Here is an 18,658-nt window from a genome sequence, read left to right on the forward strand (position 1 = left end):
ATTTAAGCAACAGCTAGAAATCGCCAGAAATGGGCCCCAAGTCCCAACCCCCAGGTCTAAACACACCTAGACGTTAGAGGGTGCCGACCCTTATGTGAATCTGAATACCCCCATACCTAGGGGAGCTCAAAAACGGGTTGATTTTTGTTGCTTAGTCTCATTTCTAGCAATTAGAAGATTTGTGATTAATTAATGTAACACAAAATCAATCACACAACAAAAAACATTCAGTGAGTTCCTGTATCCGTTTTTGTTCATTTTTCAGTCTAAACCGCCCTAGGATCTTGCAAGCAGCTTGCAAGTCTCCACAGAGCAGAGCACAAGAAATTAGGAACGTCTCAAATACGGCAGCTTCATTTTGCTGGACTCTTAATTGCTCTGATTCAGGGTGAAGCCCTCTATTTAACCACAGGATAGGTACAGCAAGGGCAATGGCAGTACGAACTTCTCCACACCCTCTGTATCTTCTGAGACTGTCAACACAGGTTGCCAGTGAGTGTCAGCTGTAGCAATGGCTTCTGTGATGTGGACTCATCAATTGGTAACTGGGCTCTTGTGGTGTTTTTAAAGAGCTTACCTGTTGCCAGCCACTACAGCATCTCCAGATGTCACGTCAGTATCCCCAGTCAGCATTTTGAAGGTTGTCGTCTTGCCAGCTCCATTCACTCCCAGGAGACCAAAGCACTAAATTATAAAATTGATCACATTCTTAAGTATTTCCACTTGAAAATCAATGGAATCATGAAATATGAATTGACCTACGAAGTGTGATCTAGAGCTATTGAACGACCCACCTCTCCCGGACGAACGCCAACACAGAGTCTGTCTACTGCTGGCCTGTGTCTACCTGCATAAATCTAGAATGAGAGAAGAAATAAAAATTCCTATTACAAGACATCTACAGCAGAGGGAATCCTTTGAACTTCACAGTTTACTAATGTTGGAGTTAGGGGACTGCAAATGCTTGACAAGAATAAAATATAATCTTAGAACAATTAAAAAAATGTGCAAACATTCCACTGAGTCAAACATTTGCCCTATTTAGGAATCATTTTACCCATTATCATCTTTATCTAACCTGCTAGTCCAGCTCTAGGCAGTATGGAGGTAGCTCCCAGAATCTTCACTGTAACAAAATGTCTCTGATGTACCAAACAAGATAGAACAATAAAGTAAATTAAGACTGTGAGGAATGATGCAGTACTTCCATTCATAGGGCTACAGCAATGGGTATGATGTCTCGATGTCTGCTCCTCAGGCTGGGGCAAGGGGCTGAGAACATCATGCAGATGTTTTCAATCTTTGGAGAGAAGGTTAGCTAGCACCATACAGTGGGTCTGTCTACACTGCCATCAGGATGTGTGCTCGCAACACATGTAGACTTACTTGATCTAGCTGGACTTCAGCACAGGCTGGCTGCCTGAATAATTACCCAGGATCCCAGGTGGGCTTGTACAGCCCAAACTGAAGCCCATGCTGCCATGGCTTCACTGCTCCGGGACCTGAGCTAGCTAGATTAAAGCTAGTTTGTTTATGTCAATGCATGTGCTGCAATCACATACCCCGACTGCAATGTAGACATACCCCTGTCAGGGTTCCTTCCCCACTCTGAACTCTAGGGTACAGATGTGGGGACCCGCATGAAAGCCCCCTAAGCTTATTTCTACCAGCTTAGGTTAAAACCTGGTATGCTGCCACCACCAAGTGATTTAACAAGAAACAGGGAAAGGACCACTTGGAGTTCCGCTTCCCCCAAAATATCCCCCCAAGTCCTTATACCCCCTTTCCTGGAGAGGCCTGAGAATAATATCCTAACCAATTGGTTACAAAGTGATCAAAGACCCAAACCCCTGGGTCTTTGGAGAATGGAAAAATCAGTCAGGTTCTTAAAAGAAGGATTTTATTAAAAAGAAAATGTAAAAATCGTCTCTGTAAAATCAGGATGGAAAATAACTTTACAGGGTAATCAGGTTTAAAGAGCCCAGAGGAACCCCCTCTAGCCTTAGTTTCAAAGTTACAACAAAACAGGGATACAATTCCCTCTAGCAAAGGGAAAATTCACAAGTTGAGAAAACAAAGATTAAACTAATATGCCTTGCCTGGCTGTTACTTACAAGTTTGAAATATGAGAGACTTGTTCAGAAAGATTTGAAGAACATGGGTTGATGTCTGGTCCCTCTTAGTCCCAAGAGCGAACACCACCAAAACACAGAGCACAAACAAAAGCCTTCCCCTCCCCCCCCCCCAAGATTTGAAAGTATCTTGTCCCCTTATTGGTCCTTTGGGTCAGGTGTCAGCCAGGTTACCTGAGCTTCTTAACCCTTTATAGGTAAAAGGATTTTGGTGCCTCTGGCCAGAAGGGATTTTATAGTATTGTATACAGGAGGGTTGTTACCCTTCCCTTTATAGTTATGACAACCCCGTGAGAGTTTTCTAGTCTTATAATGTGAAACCAGCTAAATGGGAGAGAAGTGGAGACTGGGATTCACAAATGGAAACCGAACAGCCCATAATGAAGGGCTAGGTGGAGAATCATGGTCTAAGGGAGATGGTAGATCTTGCATAGGGTTAGGTTGGGTGGGTGGGTGAAAGGTAGCTTAGGCACTTTAGCCAAGGAGTGAGTAGGGAAGCTTGTCCTGTCCATACTGGACTTTTCTATATCAAAATCCCTGACTTTGGTTTGATTTGTTTGATCAGAGGGCAGTAGGCAAGTAAAAGTGGAAGACCTTGCTTTAAAAATGTTATTGATTTTGAAAACTATATTGTCCACTTGTTCAAGTGCATTCTGGAACAATATTCTATCAGTAGACTGCATCCCAGATGAGTTTCCAACTAAAGCGAACATACATTTTAGAATTCTCAAAATATTACCTTGGTCAGTTCTTGTAATGTTAATATATCTGTTTTGTTTCCTCCATTCATAATTCTTTGTCTTTCCTCTGCAACATCCTCATCTTCATCACTAATAGGCAACTTAGCAGACTCAGAAAACCTAAAGAAATGCAACAGGTTAATTGAAACAAATATAAATAGCTTGGGGCACAATACAATTACAATAGCAGAGCCTGAAATCATAGTTAGATGATTGCCAGGAAATGTGACTAGTGGAGGAGAAAAGACCTTAGTTTTATAATATGACATTAGCTGGAGCACTCTTGGATTTGAAGAGACTTCTCAATCTTAAACCCCAAGTACTGTGAACACATGGGTCTTGGTGGATCAAGGGGGTTTGCAATGGGACATGGATCTGTTCACTCCTCCATCAGTAGTTTGAATCTGACACAACTCAGTGTTCAGTCAAAGCCTTTACTGTTTGGTGCCCTAGATATACAGAGCTGATGGTCTCAATCCAGTTCTTAATGGAAAACTGGCCATGTGAGAGTTTATCTTCATAAACTGCACCCTTTGGAATCCTTGTTGGCAATCACATCTGAGAATGAATTACACTCTCACCCCTGGAGGAAGCTCCCTGGTGGGAGTGGAGCAGTTTTAAGAATCATAGAATCATAGACTATCAGGGTTGGAAGGGACCTCAGGTCATCTAGTCCAACCCCCTGCTCAAAGCAGGACCAATCCCCAGACAGATTTTTGCCCCAGATCCCTAAATGGCCCCCTCAAGGATTGAACTCACAACCCTGGGTTTAGCAGGCCAATGCTCAAACCACTGAGCTATCCCTCCCCCACAAAGCAGTGTGGGAAGCTGCTGCCCATGCTGTAACTGAACTGTGCATAATCAGAGGGCTGCAGTCCATGGGACTTTCTGGCCAGCACCTCTCATCAGCATTTAAGTCACTTGAAAGCTTTAAAAGTTCACTTTGTGGACTAATTACCACAGTTTATCTAATACAATAAGTTCACCCTGAAACTCTGATTCAGAAAAACATTCCTGTTTTAGGAGAGCAAATAAGTATCTACTTAAATCCCACAGAAGTAATGAAGTTAATGGGACTTAAGTACATTCTTAAGTGCTTCCCTGAATCAGAGCCCTAGTGACTAAGGATGATGCCAAAGTAAATAGGGTGAATCTTGTAAAGCCACCACAAATGTGAGACTTCCAGGAGAGAAAAGGCATCACAGTGGATAACTAAGTCACTAATTTTATTAAGCTTGTATGAAAGTTTGTTGTTCTCTCTGAGTCCAAGGGTTTTTGGACATACCATCGTGTGGGGATCAGATGACGCTGCATAAGGAGATTCAGAACAAAGTATACAACTCCTTCAACTGCCATGGCAACCAGGTTCTTTCCAACAAAATCCCACTGGAATGGATTCAAGACATGCTTCTCACCTTTGGAGTGAAATCAAGAGAAAGCAAAGTGAAATATAGCCCAAACACAGCACAGCTCCTCAGAACAAAACCCATTCGTGTAATAACTTCAGATGCAAATCTGTAATTTATGTGATCATTATCAGGCAATGTCTGCAATTTTCCAGGGTGCTCTAATAAAGACTCTTATTGAAAACTCAAAACCAAATTCTAAAGGCACTGATACGTGGGAGCGAAAATGAATGCTGTCTCCATAGATATGAGGCCAGTGGCAGATTATATCTAGACATTTGCATGGGGTAATCTGGTGGCAATTTTCCTTTCTCAGTAAAAATTAATAAACTTTGTGTTGATATATCACTGCCTTTCCAGCAAGAAGTTCTCTTTCATCAAAGGTTTCAGAGTAGCAGCCATGTTAGTCATCAAAGGTAGCCACAGCACCACATGGGGGCATTTAAAGAAATTCAGCCATTTTTAAAATTAGTATGAGGGCTATCAAAATAGCAGACAGCCATTAACATTGCAGATATATATCCCAGCTATGATCGTCTAGGGGGATCAGGTAGCTCAGTGCCAGGAGAGCAATGACTTCACCTATTAGTTTCAGTGCCAGTCTTCAAAGCCCTGCAGTCTGGTAGAGGATGTTAGTGTTTCTGTCTTTCCAAACCCACTCACCATGAAAGGGCAAAAAATGAAGGCAGATCAGAATCCAAGTACAGTAGAAATGGTTTCACTTAGGACACAGGCTACTGGTATAGGCCATACCCATGCAGCACTTAAAGTTGTGTTGGTGTATTGCAACTTCTTTAGAAGGGCTGAACTTTTGTTCTGACCATTCATGACACACACATGGACATGAAAAAGTTGGAAATTTGAGAAAGAGCCACCAGTCCTCCAATTCCAACACTTATATATCTTAGCCCTGGTATGACATGCCCAGCATTGGTTTCAAAACATCCCTTGAAGTTGCTATTACTTACCAAACCTGGCATAGACATCTGTCACTGCTTGGTTCATAGCTAGGTCAATGAGTCCACGGCCCAGGCAGAAATGTGGGAAGATTATCAGCATATTTTTCAATGTATTATTGAATTTCTGCAAAGACTAACATACAGAAATAATATCACACATGGAGTGAAACCCAGGCATCTTAGAGCATTTTCTTTAAGAAAACAGTGAAATGAATGCTCAGTTCTCTGCCATATCAGTGAAATTAGATCTTCTCTGCTCTGAACACAGAGATAATGTTAGTGTCTATCAGTCTATGCACCAAAGATTTGCAAAATAGAACAGAGGGGTATAGTTTGTAGTAGGATGACTCTAGCAAATGAAGCAAATTAACAGGGAGTTTTATGTGGAAAAAAATGCCAGTGAGAAAAGAAATGTTTTCTTCACCTTTGTCACATTGAAATATTATTGTATGTACTGTAGGCAATGTGTAGTTCTGTCCCCATCCATTATAAACTGGGACAGGGACTCTTGAACAGAAAGATTTTTGCTCACTGGTTATGATGTCTTTAATGCCAGGAGTATAACTATAAAAGGATGGGCATAATTTGGGAACGAATCGGTCTCAGAAGTAACATAACATTGGCCTGTTGCACCCCACGCTGAGCAGCGCTGGATTGTATTGTCATGTTATCACACCAGGAAGTTGTGAAGGAGCACGCACATGATTTTTGAAAATACACAGGAGAATGGATAGATAACAGTGCCAGAGGGCATGATAAAGCTGGCACTTGAAATCATGAAGCAGCTGAACCAAAACCTACATCTCTTCCAGGCCAAGCAAAAGCACTATATCACCACATGTACCACTCTGAGGAAAAAGCTGGCTCCTGGTAGTGGCACAATATGGATTTTTTCTCCTTGATCTAAAGCATTTCACTGTCACTCGTTTGTGTGTGTGGCTGGTAGCTCAGCAAGTCAACTGTGCCTACCCCCACTTCATTTGGTTCCTTTGGCTCCATTCAGAGCTCTCCAGCCTCCAAGTCCTCATACAGCCAGTAGTGTCTTCCCTACTCACTCACTCCCAGAAAGGTCAGCAGAGGGGGAAAACACAATTACTATAGATGGTCACCCACCACATGCTAGGCTGGGACACCTTACGTGCAGTATGCTGTCTTGGCACAGCTCTTTAAATCAAGGTTTCCATGAAAGCATTGCTTACTGGGTTATTTTCAAACAACTCCAGGATAAATGTAATGGCACTGCTGTTGATACCAATGAAGAGATTAAGACAAGATAATGCAACGTAGGCAGTGCTAGGGACATTGAACAGGTAGGACGCTGGGTACATCATGGGAATTATTGCCCACCTGTGTGAAAGACAGAAAGACAATGTATCAGCTTCTGAGTATTCCCTTTAGTTTGTCTATCAGAGACATATGCTGAGCCTTTCTCCTTGCCCCATACATGGTGAAATCTCAGAACTAATCAGAGATTTCACTAGGCTTGGTTGCCACACAATGGCTTTTTTTCCCCCATCTGCCTAGTTCTGTTCACTGCTCAAATGTGAGGTGAACAGAACACCTGCATGGCAATCACCACCACAGCAGGTGATTACCCTGACATCTGTGGACAAGCCATGAGTGCCACAGCTGAACTCTGTATCTATGAGAGAAGCAGGCAAAGGTTAGATGTAGTAAATGAGCTATGTGGTTTTGCCAAATACCACTATTTCAACCCCTGGAACTGGCCAGAAAAATCAGACACAGTTATTTAATAGAGGTTATTAACACTTCATCAATCAAGGACTTTAGTGATTATAAGGGCAGCAACTGCACACAAGTGAAGGAATTGCACTTGATTAATTTTCTATTATTAAAAATATTGTGGGTGAAATTTTGAGCTCATAAAAGTGAGACACTAACGCAATACTGGTTTGAGCAAAGCATAGCAGAGGTAGATACTTTACAAACTTAGATGTTCCCTTAGCTCAACCAATGCATCTCACACTTGATCTGCAACCCAGCTTGGGGTTCCCTGTGCACTACTTGTGACACAGAAACCCCTTGGCAAAGTGTCCCCGTTCTTTGCAAACAGCTTTCACCTCAGACCTGGCAGACTCACTACACCAAACACGTCTTACAGGATATTTATCCATAAAGACAGGGGCAGCTCCAGGCACCAGGGCAGCAAGCGCATGCCTGGGGCGGCCTGCCGGTCGTCATGAGGGCAGCAGTCAGGCTGCCTTCGGCAGCATGCCTGCGGGAGGTCCGCCAGTCCCGCAGCTTTGGCAGTAATTCGGCGGTGGGGACGCTGAAGGTGCAGCACCGGCGGACCTCCCGCAGGCATGCCGCCGAATCCGCGTCACCAGCGGACCACCTGCAGGCATGCCGCTGAAAGCCGCCTGACTGCCGTGCTTGGGGCGGCAAAAACCATAGAGCCGCCCCTACATAAAGAGTAACACGTAGGGTATCTACAGAAAGCTTATAACTTGTCAAGATTCATAATCATTGTGAGATGTACATACAGGTAACATTTAAGGAACAATGTATATACACTGAAAGTTTGCTTTACGGACTTGGAGTAGAAATTAGTCACCAGGAGGTAATATGTCTCGAGGATCCCTTTAACCAAGAAGGAGTTGTCACCCTCCCTAGTCAGTCAGCCAGGTAATACAAGGTTCTATTGTCTATCCTTGCCACATCACAGTACAGTCAATGGAAAACCATCAGAGACAATGACAAACAATCAAACCACTTAAAGTTAGGGGGGGAAAAACTGCATCCAAGTCAGGGTTCGCCCTGCTTATGAACAGAAACAAAGGACATTCTTCACTAAAACAGTGTGGGGAAAGACACTTTGGATCCATTCACTGTGGAAACCCTTAAAGGGCAGGGGGCTTTCATGAATATTTGGATACTGATTATTGAGAAACCAGCCAGCTCTGCAAAGTACTGAACTTTGGGGGAAATCTACTTTATTATATTGGATAGGTAACTATTGATAAATGTAGATCTAGCTTCCTGTTTTATATTGTAAACACTTGTTTCCCCTCCACTCTCTCTTGTTTCTAGTTCAATCTTTATTCTTTCTTAAACAAACCTACTTTTGTTTTATTATAAGTGCTCACAAGTGCTGTATGGTTTACAGGAGTGGTGGTTTAAGGACAAACTGGTAAATTGAGGTACACTGCACTTTTGGGTGCAGAGAATCTGGAATTTCTGGGAGTAGTCAATGTCAAGGGCTGGATATCACTGCAGAATGATTCAAGGGGATTTGGTGTGCACCTACTGTTAACCTGCCTGGCAAAGGAAGGGCTGGCATAAGCCCAGGGGAGCGTGCCTGAGTGGCAGAAGGGATGACAGTGTTAGGGAGGAGAAAACATCCACTACCACACAAAAGACTCCTTCTTGTTAGAAGAGGAGTACTTGTGGCACCTTAGAGACTAACAAATTTATTAGAGCATAAGCTTTCGTGGACTACAGCCCACTTCTTCGGCTGCTACTCTGAAACTTCTTGTTAGAGATGGGGGTAAGAAGATGACTGAGGGCAGGTCTACACTTAAACTGCTGCATTGGTGCAGCTCCACCGATGCACATGAGCCGCTATAGCACACGTGAAGATGCTCATGCCGACAGGAGAACTTCTCCCATCGGCATAGTTAATCCCCCCTCTCCCCCACCACCAAAAGGCAATAGCTGTGTCGATGGGAGAAGCTCTCCTGTTGAAATATCGTTGTCTGTACAGGGGGATAGGTTGGTATAACTGCATCGCTCAGGGGGTGTGGATTTTTCACACCCCTGAGTGATACAGGTCTGTAGAGTAGACCTGGCCTCAGAGCCCTGAGCACCCAAAGAACTGTCACACTATATCGGGTGTTGATTCAGCCGCACAACAACAGTATGCTTCTTGAACATACTGATAATGTTGGGCAGCAAACAGCTTGACAAGGAGAAGCTGCAGTGACAACAGTGCTGAATTCCTCCAAACAGTGTCATACTTTTCTGGTATGTACAAACTGGGGGCTAAGTAGATGACACAATTTCACAAGAAAGTTTCACAACAAGTTTCACAACAAACTTCACAATTTGCTGCTAAAAGAAAATCACAAGATGATGCAGTGAGGATCGTGCACTAGCTCTTGCCTCTGAAGACCTATTTAAAACCTGGCTGTGGTCACAAGTGGAAATTTAAAATGACTCACATGGGATGCTTTTTGGCAAACATTTCTTCATTTTTACAGATGCTTTTAAAATAACAGAAACACACTCCTTTTAATATAGTACATTCTTATGCCTGTAAAATTCCTCTGACTATTCTGATATAAATGCTTTTAATCTTTAACTAGTGACCTCACTTCTTAGTGATTGCACTATTGTAACTTTGAAAAAGCATGGGGAAGTGACTAGAAATAAAACAGTAGCAGTCACTTATATAACATTTTTCATCTTCAAGTACTTTGCAGACACTAAATGATGCTCAGCAGTTAAATAGTGCCTTCCATCCAAAGTGCTTGACAAACTTTAGGGCATTAAAGGTGACCTCTAAAGAAAAAGGGAAATTGGATTTCTGCCCATTCTAGGCTCCTTTGTGGTTTATAAAGAGGGCCTGGAAGGCCCTGTGTTTAAAGATAAAAAGCTGCTTGTTGTTTTACATTAGTAATTCAGATCTTGTCTGATCTATTTTATGTAGAGGACATTATGGACAGCTGCAGAACTAGTAGGACTGTGATGTTAAAAGTGAACCCTGACTAACAGAGGGGAAGTGAATTTTATTCAGTCTTGTAAAAAATCTTTTTGCCAACACTTATTTAACTGAATTGTTTAAACGGCTGGAAGAAATGGTCTGTTTGTTAAAGATTGAATATATTCCACCCCTTCAGTTAGAGGCTGAAAAAGTTGACACTAGATATTTAAGATTGCCAACAGGTACCTCAGCTAAACCTCAGAAAACAAGATCTGATATTTCTGGCATTTCTAGGGGTAAAAAACAAACAAAATATATGGGTTTAAAAAACCCAAACCCAAACATTTAGACCTTTATCCATCAGAAGGCAGCAGAACAACACACAAGTCCAATTTCACCTTTAAGACTCTGAACACCTCTGTGAGGTAGGTAAACATTAGTACACCCATTTCGCAGCATATGGCAGAGCTGGGGACAGAATCCTTATGTCAGCCTACAATTGTAGCCTTTCTGTGTCTCTTTAGTACCTAGCTCTTATACAGAACTTTTCATCCATAGAGCTCAAAGCACTTTACAAAGGAGGGTCAGTATACTTCTGCATTTTACAGATAGATAAACAAACCAAGGCACAGAGAGATGAAATGTTCACCAAGTTCACCCTAGTGAACAAAGCAACTATTATGCCTGGATTTCTTGAGTACCAGTTCAGTACTCTACCCACTAAGCTACACTGCCTCCTTTGTCTTTGTCTGTGGTTGCACAGTGTCTAGCAAAATGGAGCCCCAATTCGGATGGAGACCTTTATGCCCTACTATAATAATGACTATTACTAATAATTAGCCATAAAAAGTTCCTTCCCTCCAAATCCTGTCCAGCCCAACTGGCTAGTTAATTAAGTCTCAAAACATCCCTGTGAGATAGTAAATAAATATAATGTCCTGGCTTTACAGATGGGAAAACTGAGGCAGAGGGGTTAAGTGTCTTGCTCACGGCCATACAGTGAGTTGTTGTTGGAGCTGGGATTAGAACCAAGGAGTTCCTGGTTCCCAGTACTCTGTTGTGCCCACTAGATTATACCTCTTTAAAACTAGACATCACTCACTACCAAGCTAAGCAACCCAAAATTTGTTTCTAACATGAAAATAAAGATCACTGCCTGCTTAATGGACTCTACATGAATAAATTGCGTGGAAGACTTACCCATACAGAAGTAGCAATGCAATAAGTACAGGGAGATTGCTTGGAGACGTGTACGCTTTCTTTTTGAATCCAATGAATATACCCACAACCATACCAGCACTCACTGTGTAATTCACCTGTCACAGCAAAGGAAGAAGTGTGATGTGTAAGCCCTGTAGAGCTGCAAACATTCCCAGACCTACTGGTCTGCTCCAAAATGGTTTTAAATTGACGGGCATTGGAAATAATGGGTTAGATCATGCTTTTAGCTGGCAGGCAGCCCATCAGAAGGGGCAGTTTGTAAGTGATCTGCATGGAGGCACCATGCCTCAGAGAGGCACAACTCCTCCTCCCCAGTTGTCCATGGTATTGGTGTGTGGGGAAGAGAAGTACTTTGCAACAGCTCTTTCTGTGGGCATGTTTACGCTACAACATTAAGTTGACTTAAGTTAAATCGACCTACAGCCACTGCAGTAATTAAATCGGCTCTGTGTGTCCACTCTATGCTCCTTCCATCGGCAGTGCGCGTCCTCACCAGGCCTATACCTGACATGGGGTATTGTGGGGAGCTGACAGCCGGAGCCCCACAGACGATGTAGTTATGTCAACGCAGTGTCCGTGTGGACACTGTATTGTTTTCATTGTCTGTTGCTGCCTTTGACAGCCAGGCGGAGGGACTCCGGCTGTAACCCCCAGGGCAGCGGGGCTCCTCTGTAGGGTAGACCAGGCCTGAGAGACCCTCATTCCTACTCATGCGCCCACATGTCTGTGTTTGGACAGGGACACAATGACTCAATGTAACCCAATGCAAAGTACAAGAATTTCTCAGGATTCCCTAACAATCCTTGCTTGGTTTCCTTATCTTCCTACCTAGCAGGTTCCTAGGACACTAAATTTGTCCAGGGTGGTGGTGATGTCATACTATTTGGGGAACAACGGAAATCTAACTGCACTTCATAGATTTATATTTCCAGCCTGGGCTGGCAGGATGAGGACTGTAAACTCTAACGTATGTAACAGATACATATATGTAAGGTATTGGGGCAATAGAAACACAGATAAATCAGATTAAAAGAACAGTTCTTGTTGGCCTCACTCCACTAAGTTGAACTGCTGCTATATACAGATAGGAGGATAACGTGACAGCAAGCTCAGCCATTCCCCTGCTCAATATTTAAGTTTATTACTTTAGTAATACCATATGACCAGAACGATCAAAGGTTCATTAGCCACAAGGAAAGGCATTTTTATAGCATAAGAAACAGTAGCTAATATGTCTAGAACATTCTTCCAAGTGCTACGACAAACAACTCTACTCGCAATTATTTTAAAAGTTGATGGAACGCTAGCATGACTGTCTGTTTCAGTATGGTGTACAAAATCCAGACCATCTATTTTTTTCCCCCTCATACACTAAATTACTGCCCTCTACACATTTCCTGTGAGGCCCACCCTGAACCCCTGAGGATCCCTTCAATTGCTCATGTTTTACACACCCTGTGGACCCAATCCTAATGTACTCTCTTCTTTTTAAATGAGAAGGGCTGGAACAGGGCTACTTCTGGAGTCCACTATCACTTAAGCCTGAATTACACTTAAAAATTGGATCCACCTAGCTGTGTTGCTCGGGGCTGTAAAAAATTTCTCACCCTGACTGCTGTAGTTAAGTTGCCCCTAACCCCTGGTGTAGACACGGCTAGACTGATGGAAGAATCCTTCCAAAGACCTAGCTACCACCTCTTGGAGAGCTGGATTAACTACGTTGATGGAAAATACCCTTCCATCAATGTTGGAAGCATCTACATTATGGTACTACAGCGGCACAGCTGCAGCAGTGTAGACATAGCCTAAGTCAGTCAGGCTATGTTCCCTCCTGGCCTGGGAAGTGAAAGCCAGGCGCTCAGCACAGCTGTAAACTAGCCCAGGTGACTGTGTTATTCTATATTGCAACAATACAATATAATGATATGTACAGCAAGATACAATTGTATGCACTGGAAATCCATGAGGTTAGATCACTTCTGGCTTCATCAGCTGAACAACGAACCGTGCATCGGACTTGATTTAGTCATTTGAAATGAATTAGGAACCAGTAAGGTGTTTAGTACAAGCTACCCAGGGAATGTTTTAAGAAATGAATAGTTTGCTGTGCTTGGGATCTACCTCACTAAACAGGTCTACAAGTTCCAAGCTAAACCAAACGCAGGAATAGCTCCAGACAAAGTGCTCCAACTAGCAGTCACTCACTATGTCCCAAATGAAATTGGTTAGCCAGTAAACAGCAGGGCTAACACCACTGACAAATTGGAGGTGCTTGGCCTTTGTCACCCGTTCTTGGATCAGATACAAAACAAAACTGGCCGGGATGAAGGACATGGCAAAAATCACACAGATGGCGACAACAGCATCCACCGAAGTGGTCAGCCTGCAACAAAGCAGAGGAGGGAGGACCATATGAGCAAGAGTGAAAGTAATTCACAATGCCACTAGAGAGCTCTGAGCCAGCACAAGCAGGTACAACCCATACTAGCTAATACCATCAGGAAATCATTGAAAACTACAGGCCGTTTTAACATCCAGCCGTAACAAGGGTATTTTGTAAATCAAGGATTATTCAAACGTTGGGAATTTGTTAGTATATTCTGTGGCGTTAAGTTCAGGGTTGTAACTAACAAGCACACACACAGATCAATCTGCTCCCTGAACACCCACATGACACTCGCTCCCTTCAAGGCAGCCAGGCTGTTACAGACAGTACTGTCACTCAGGTGCAGCCAGACAAGAGACATTCAGCAATGTGGGTTAATAAAAGACCCAATACAAGGAATATGCACAGCTGTGAAAATGCCATGGTGTGAGAGCTCCTTGGGCTGGGGACTATGTTTGACTGTGTGTCTTGTATAGCACCAAGTACCTGTTGGCACCTAAGAGCCAAATTATGATGCCTTTACTCTGGCTTTTCTGATACATGGCACAGGCGTGTCTACACCCATAGTTATGTTACCAATGGAAATAGCCTGTAGGTGGGATGGGAGAGTCTCTCTGCAAGGAACAGTAATGAGCTAATCTCACAGGCAAAGAACACAGAAGAGATTTTATACCTAACTTCTGACTATGATAATTGATATTGAAGAAAAGGGTCCTCGAGCAAATGGCACATAAAAACATACGCCCTGAATTAAAGTATACCACTCAAGCTTCAACGTGGTGTTTTGTAGATAAATCTCTGATAATTTTCATATGACTTTACATTGTGCCTTTTCATATAACCTTGTGGTGGGTCTACCCACGTGTGACCTCTGCTTTCATGGGACTTTGTATCAAAACCTCATTTAGAAACTTTGCATTGCCCTTGGTATAATATTATAGCCCCTAAGGATAGAATAAGATAGAAGAAAAATTTCTTTTTGCTAGCAGTAAAACAAGAGCTCTCTCCCCCCCCCCCCCCCCCCGACTCTTAATCAATTGCCCTGTTGAATGAATGAGGTGTGGATGAGCAAGGCATGGAAGGCAGCATCTCCAAACAGCCTCAACTGTTGGAGAGGGGCTGGGAGCCAGACCCAAGGACAATAAAACGTGTCAAGTGGACTCATTAAAAACAAGCAGACATACCGACGGCCTCGGGGGTTAGAAGCAAGCACCTTCTTTTGGAAACACCCTCTTTGCAGCATTGGGACAACACTCAAAAGAAAGCAGCACAAAGGACCAATGGACACAGACACAGAGTTTAAATCTGGTATAGATTTGCATAAGAGGAAAGCTGCTATAAAAGTGAGGTGTCTTGCAGAGGACCCCGGGTCTCGTCTTGTCAACATGGGAGCATCGATCCGGATCGGCAAAAGCCCGGCTCTACCCCCTCCCCCATCTAACTCACCTGGCCAGTGAAGTTAAGGGGAGCAACTAATTGGTAACAACAAGACGGAGTGTGTTTGTGTGTGTGTGTGAGTGTAAGTGTAATATATTATATGCATATAATACAGTGCTAATGAATACATGTATTACTAATAAATGTGGTGTTTTGTCTTATTCCCCCTGAAAAGATCCTGTGCAGTACTTTAAGTACAACAGTTTGAGCTCTCAAGGAGGAAGCGGGGGGTGGGAATAGGCTGAATGGATTGGAAGAAAAATAAATGTGTGAAAGGATCCAGGGAAACAACTGCAGCTTACACAGTGACTTCTGAGAGCTGCTCCTTGGTGAGGTTCAGAGGATGATTTATTGCAGTGATCCCATATTCCTCAGGAGCTTGGCCTTGCCGCAGATTGGCTCTCAGGACTGCATTGTTGGCTACATTGAGAAAGCTTACCATGGCGTGCCAGCCTTTATTGTTAAACCACACCTATGAGAGCCAGAAAGCAAAAGTGTATTAAGCAGCTTGCACTACTAACACAGAGCAGCAGGAAGCCACATGGCTGCCTTTTGTTTACTTCTCCGATGGGAACTGTCAGCAGGAACGTGCACAGCTCTGAGGGTTTGTTAGATACCTGAAGTGACCCAGCAGGGGGAGCCCACACACTGTATTTTAGTGAGATCATTCCAAAACAGTGTTTTTTAAAAAGCTTTCCAACAATGGGGCAATGGATTTTACAAACTCACCTTTCTAACACCTGAAAGATATTCTTCAAAAGTGTATAGAATGGCAACAGGATAACAAAACAAAATAGAAAACTACTACGTTAAACATCACTTTGAATGTATCAGTGTGTCCAATATAATTACTTATAAGAAACAGACATTACAGAGTCAAGGTGGGTGAGGTAATACCTTTTATTGGACCAACTTCTGTTGGTGAGACACACAAGCTTTTGAGCTTACACAGAACTCTTCTTCAGATCTGGGAAACTTACTCAGAGCAGTGGCATTGGAACAATTTTTATAGTGGGGGTGCTGAAACCTGTATATGATGGAAATCATTTAAAACCAGGCGGTGCTGCCACACACCTAATTCCAGCACCCCTGACTCAGGGCATGTCTACACTTACAGTGCTACAGCAGGGCAGTGCAGTGAAGACGCTCTATGCCGACGGAGAGAGCTCTCCTGTCAGCATAAAAAAACCACCTCCATGAGCGGCAGAAGCTATGTTCACAGGAGCAGCTCTCCTGCTACATAGCGCTGTGCACACTCGCATCGTACACACTAGCGCTTTGCTGGTGTAACTTGTCTCTCTCGGGGGGTGGAATATTCATAGCCTCAGAGTGTCACAGCTTAATACAAGGTGGATTAGGTTGTTTAGCTTAAGTAGTTAGCATGTATTTCAAGGCACCATTCAAGGTGAAGAGGTCCCTGGAAATATGTATTAACTACTTATGCTAAACAACCTGTTCAACTTTGTAGTTAGCTGTGACACTCTGAATAAATACATTTCCAAGACCTGAAGAAGAGCTCTGTATAAGCTTGAAAGCTTGTCTCTCTTAGCAACAGAAGTTGGTCCAATAAAAAATATTACCTCACTCACCCTGTCTCTCTAATATCTTAGAACCGACACAACTACAACACTGCATACATAACAGACATAACATTTAAGCTCTCTTTTTAGCTACGGACATCAATGTTCTTACAGATTGGAATCTGGCTCCAAAACAGCAGTGTGTTTCCAGACTATCCTCCCCACATACCTTAATGTTGTCTTCAGTTTCCATGTATTTAAGGAAATTAGACATTTCTTTAGCAACAGACATTGAGGCTTGACCCTAAAAGTCAAGAAAACAAAGTCTAAAATCAGCCAGCAGAATGGGATTTTGGTGCTACATATTTGCAACATTTGCTTGCTGTATTTTAATAAACAGACAAAACATTCCTGCTTACCCCTGTTATATTCATCATTTGGCCAAGGTCTCTCAAAAAATCAACAATTTGATCTCCAGTGACATGAAGGACTGGGAGTTTTCCTCCAATGGAAATTCCTCCATACCTGGCAGAAGAGCATACTCGTATCAATCACTTATATTATATATCCAAATCTCTCTAATCAACAGAAATACTAAAAGCTGCCTTAGTAAATGTTTGCTTTAGATACATAATTTATGTGTAACAGTCTCCATTCGCTAACAAACCACGTAGCTCTTAGAGGTTTTGCAAGTATGTCTACACTGACAGTTAAATTGCCGGCAGTTACAGTGCTGCTCAGAGAGCGCTGAAGGGAAACCGTTGTTGTGTGTTCACACTGTCAGCTGCCTACACAATAGCGTGTTCACACTTGCGGCACTTGCATCGGTATTCGGAGAGGTGTACTCTTGGCAGCTATCCCACAGAGCATCTCTTCCTCTTCTGCTGCTAAGAGTTGTGGGAAGGCGGAGGGAGTCCTGGGTCCTGTCCCAAGATTCATTGCTTCACATCCTAGCTATCCCTGTGCATCCGTCTGCATTTTACACCATCTTTCAACGGTTTGTGTATTGCGCGCCCTGCCTCTTTCGGGCTGCAGGAATGGATCCCGAGCTGCTGACCAGTATGCCGCTCGCTCTGACCAACACATCATGAGTGGCAGTGCAGTTATTCCTTAAACTACAAAGGCAAGAGGAGTGTGACATTGATCTCGCCACGCATGGTAGCTACGACACAAGATTGCTTGTGGCATTCACAGAGGTGCTGACCACAGTGGAACGCTGTTTTTGGGCTCGGGAAACAAGCACTGAGTGGTGGGATCACATCATCTGGGATGCATGTCTGAGCTGACGAGCAGTAGCTGCAGAATTTTTGGATGAGGAAAGCCACATTCGTGGGACTGTGTGATGAGCTCGCCCTAGCCCGGTGGCACAAGGACACGAGAATGAGAGTTGCCCTGTCGCTGGAGAAGCGCATGGCGATTGCACAGTGAAAGCTGGCTACTCCAGACTGCTACCGATTGGTCGCTAACCAGTTCGGAGTGGGAAAGTCAACTGTTGGACCCGTGTTGATGGAAGCGTACATGGCCATTAATCGCATCCTGCTCCCAAAGATCGTGACTCTGGGCAACGTGCGTGACATTGTGGATGGTTTTGCATAAATGCGCTTCCCTAACTGCGGAGGGGCGATAAATGACACATAATTCCAGTTCTGGCACCAGACCACCTAGCCACCGAGTACATTAATTGCAAGAGGTATTTCTCAATGTTTCTCCAGGCGCTTGTGGATCACCGGGGGTGTTTCACAGACATTAACACAGGCTGGTCTGGAAAGGTGCATGACGCACACATCTTTCGGAACACTGGCCTCTTCAGGAAGCTAAAAGCAGGGACTTTCTTCCCAGACCAGAACATCACTGTAGGGGAAGTCGAAATGCCCATTGTGATCCTGGGAAACCCTGCCTACCCCTTAATGCCACAGCTTATGAAGCCATGCACAGGGAACCTTGACAGCAGCAAGGAGCAGTTCAACAACAGGCTGAGCAAGTGCAGAATGACTGTTGAGTGCGCTTTTGGCTGTTTAAAGGTCCGATGCCACTGCCTATATGGGAGGCTGGACCTGGCCGATGACAATATTCCTATGCTTATAACCGCGTGCTGTACGCTCCATAATATTTGTGAAGGGAAGGGTGAAAGCTTCACTCAGGGCTGGACCGCTGAGGCTCGGTGCCTGGAGGCTGAATATGAACAGCCAAAGAC

General features: G+C 43.6%; 1 protein-coding gene across 1 annotated transcript in view; it reads right to left on the reverse strand.

Annotated features, from left to right (window-relative positions):
• Positions 1–18,658, reverse strand: part of ABCA4 (ATP binding cassette subfamily A member 4) — a 128,252-nt gene that overhangs the window by 7,969 nt on the left and 101,625 nt on the right. Inside the window, exons 34-44 of the mRNA XM_005307557.4 lie at positions 16,884–16,989; positions 16,694–16,768; positions 15,247–15,416; positions 13,327–13,504; positions 11,101–11,216; positions 6,437–6,584; positions 5,247–5,370; positions 4,158–4,287; positions 2,872–2,992; positions 795–857; positions 578–684 (exon numbers count right to left, since the gene is read on the reverse strand). Coding sequence (XP_005307614.2) covers positions 578–684; positions 795–857; positions 2,872–2,992; positions 4,158–4,287; positions 5,247–5,370; positions 6,437–6,584; positions 11,101–11,216; positions 13,327–13,504; positions 15,247–15,416; positions 16,694–16,768; positions 16,884–16,989 — 1,338 coding nt within the window. The remainder of the gene's footprint in view (positions 1–577; positions 685–794; positions 858–2,871; positions 2,993–4,157; positions 4,288–5,246; positions 5,371–6,436; positions 6,585–11,100; positions 11,217–13,326; positions 13,505–15,246; positions 15,417–16,693; positions 16,769–16,883; positions 16,990–18,658) is intronic.

This window comes from Chrysemys picta, chromosome 8, assembly GCF_011386835.1.
Source record: "Chrysemys picta bellii isolate R12L10 chromosome 8, ASM1138683v2, whole genome shotgun sequence".
Lineage (NCBI taxonomy): Eukaryota > Metazoa > Chordata > Testudines > Emydidae > Chrysemys > Chrysemys picta.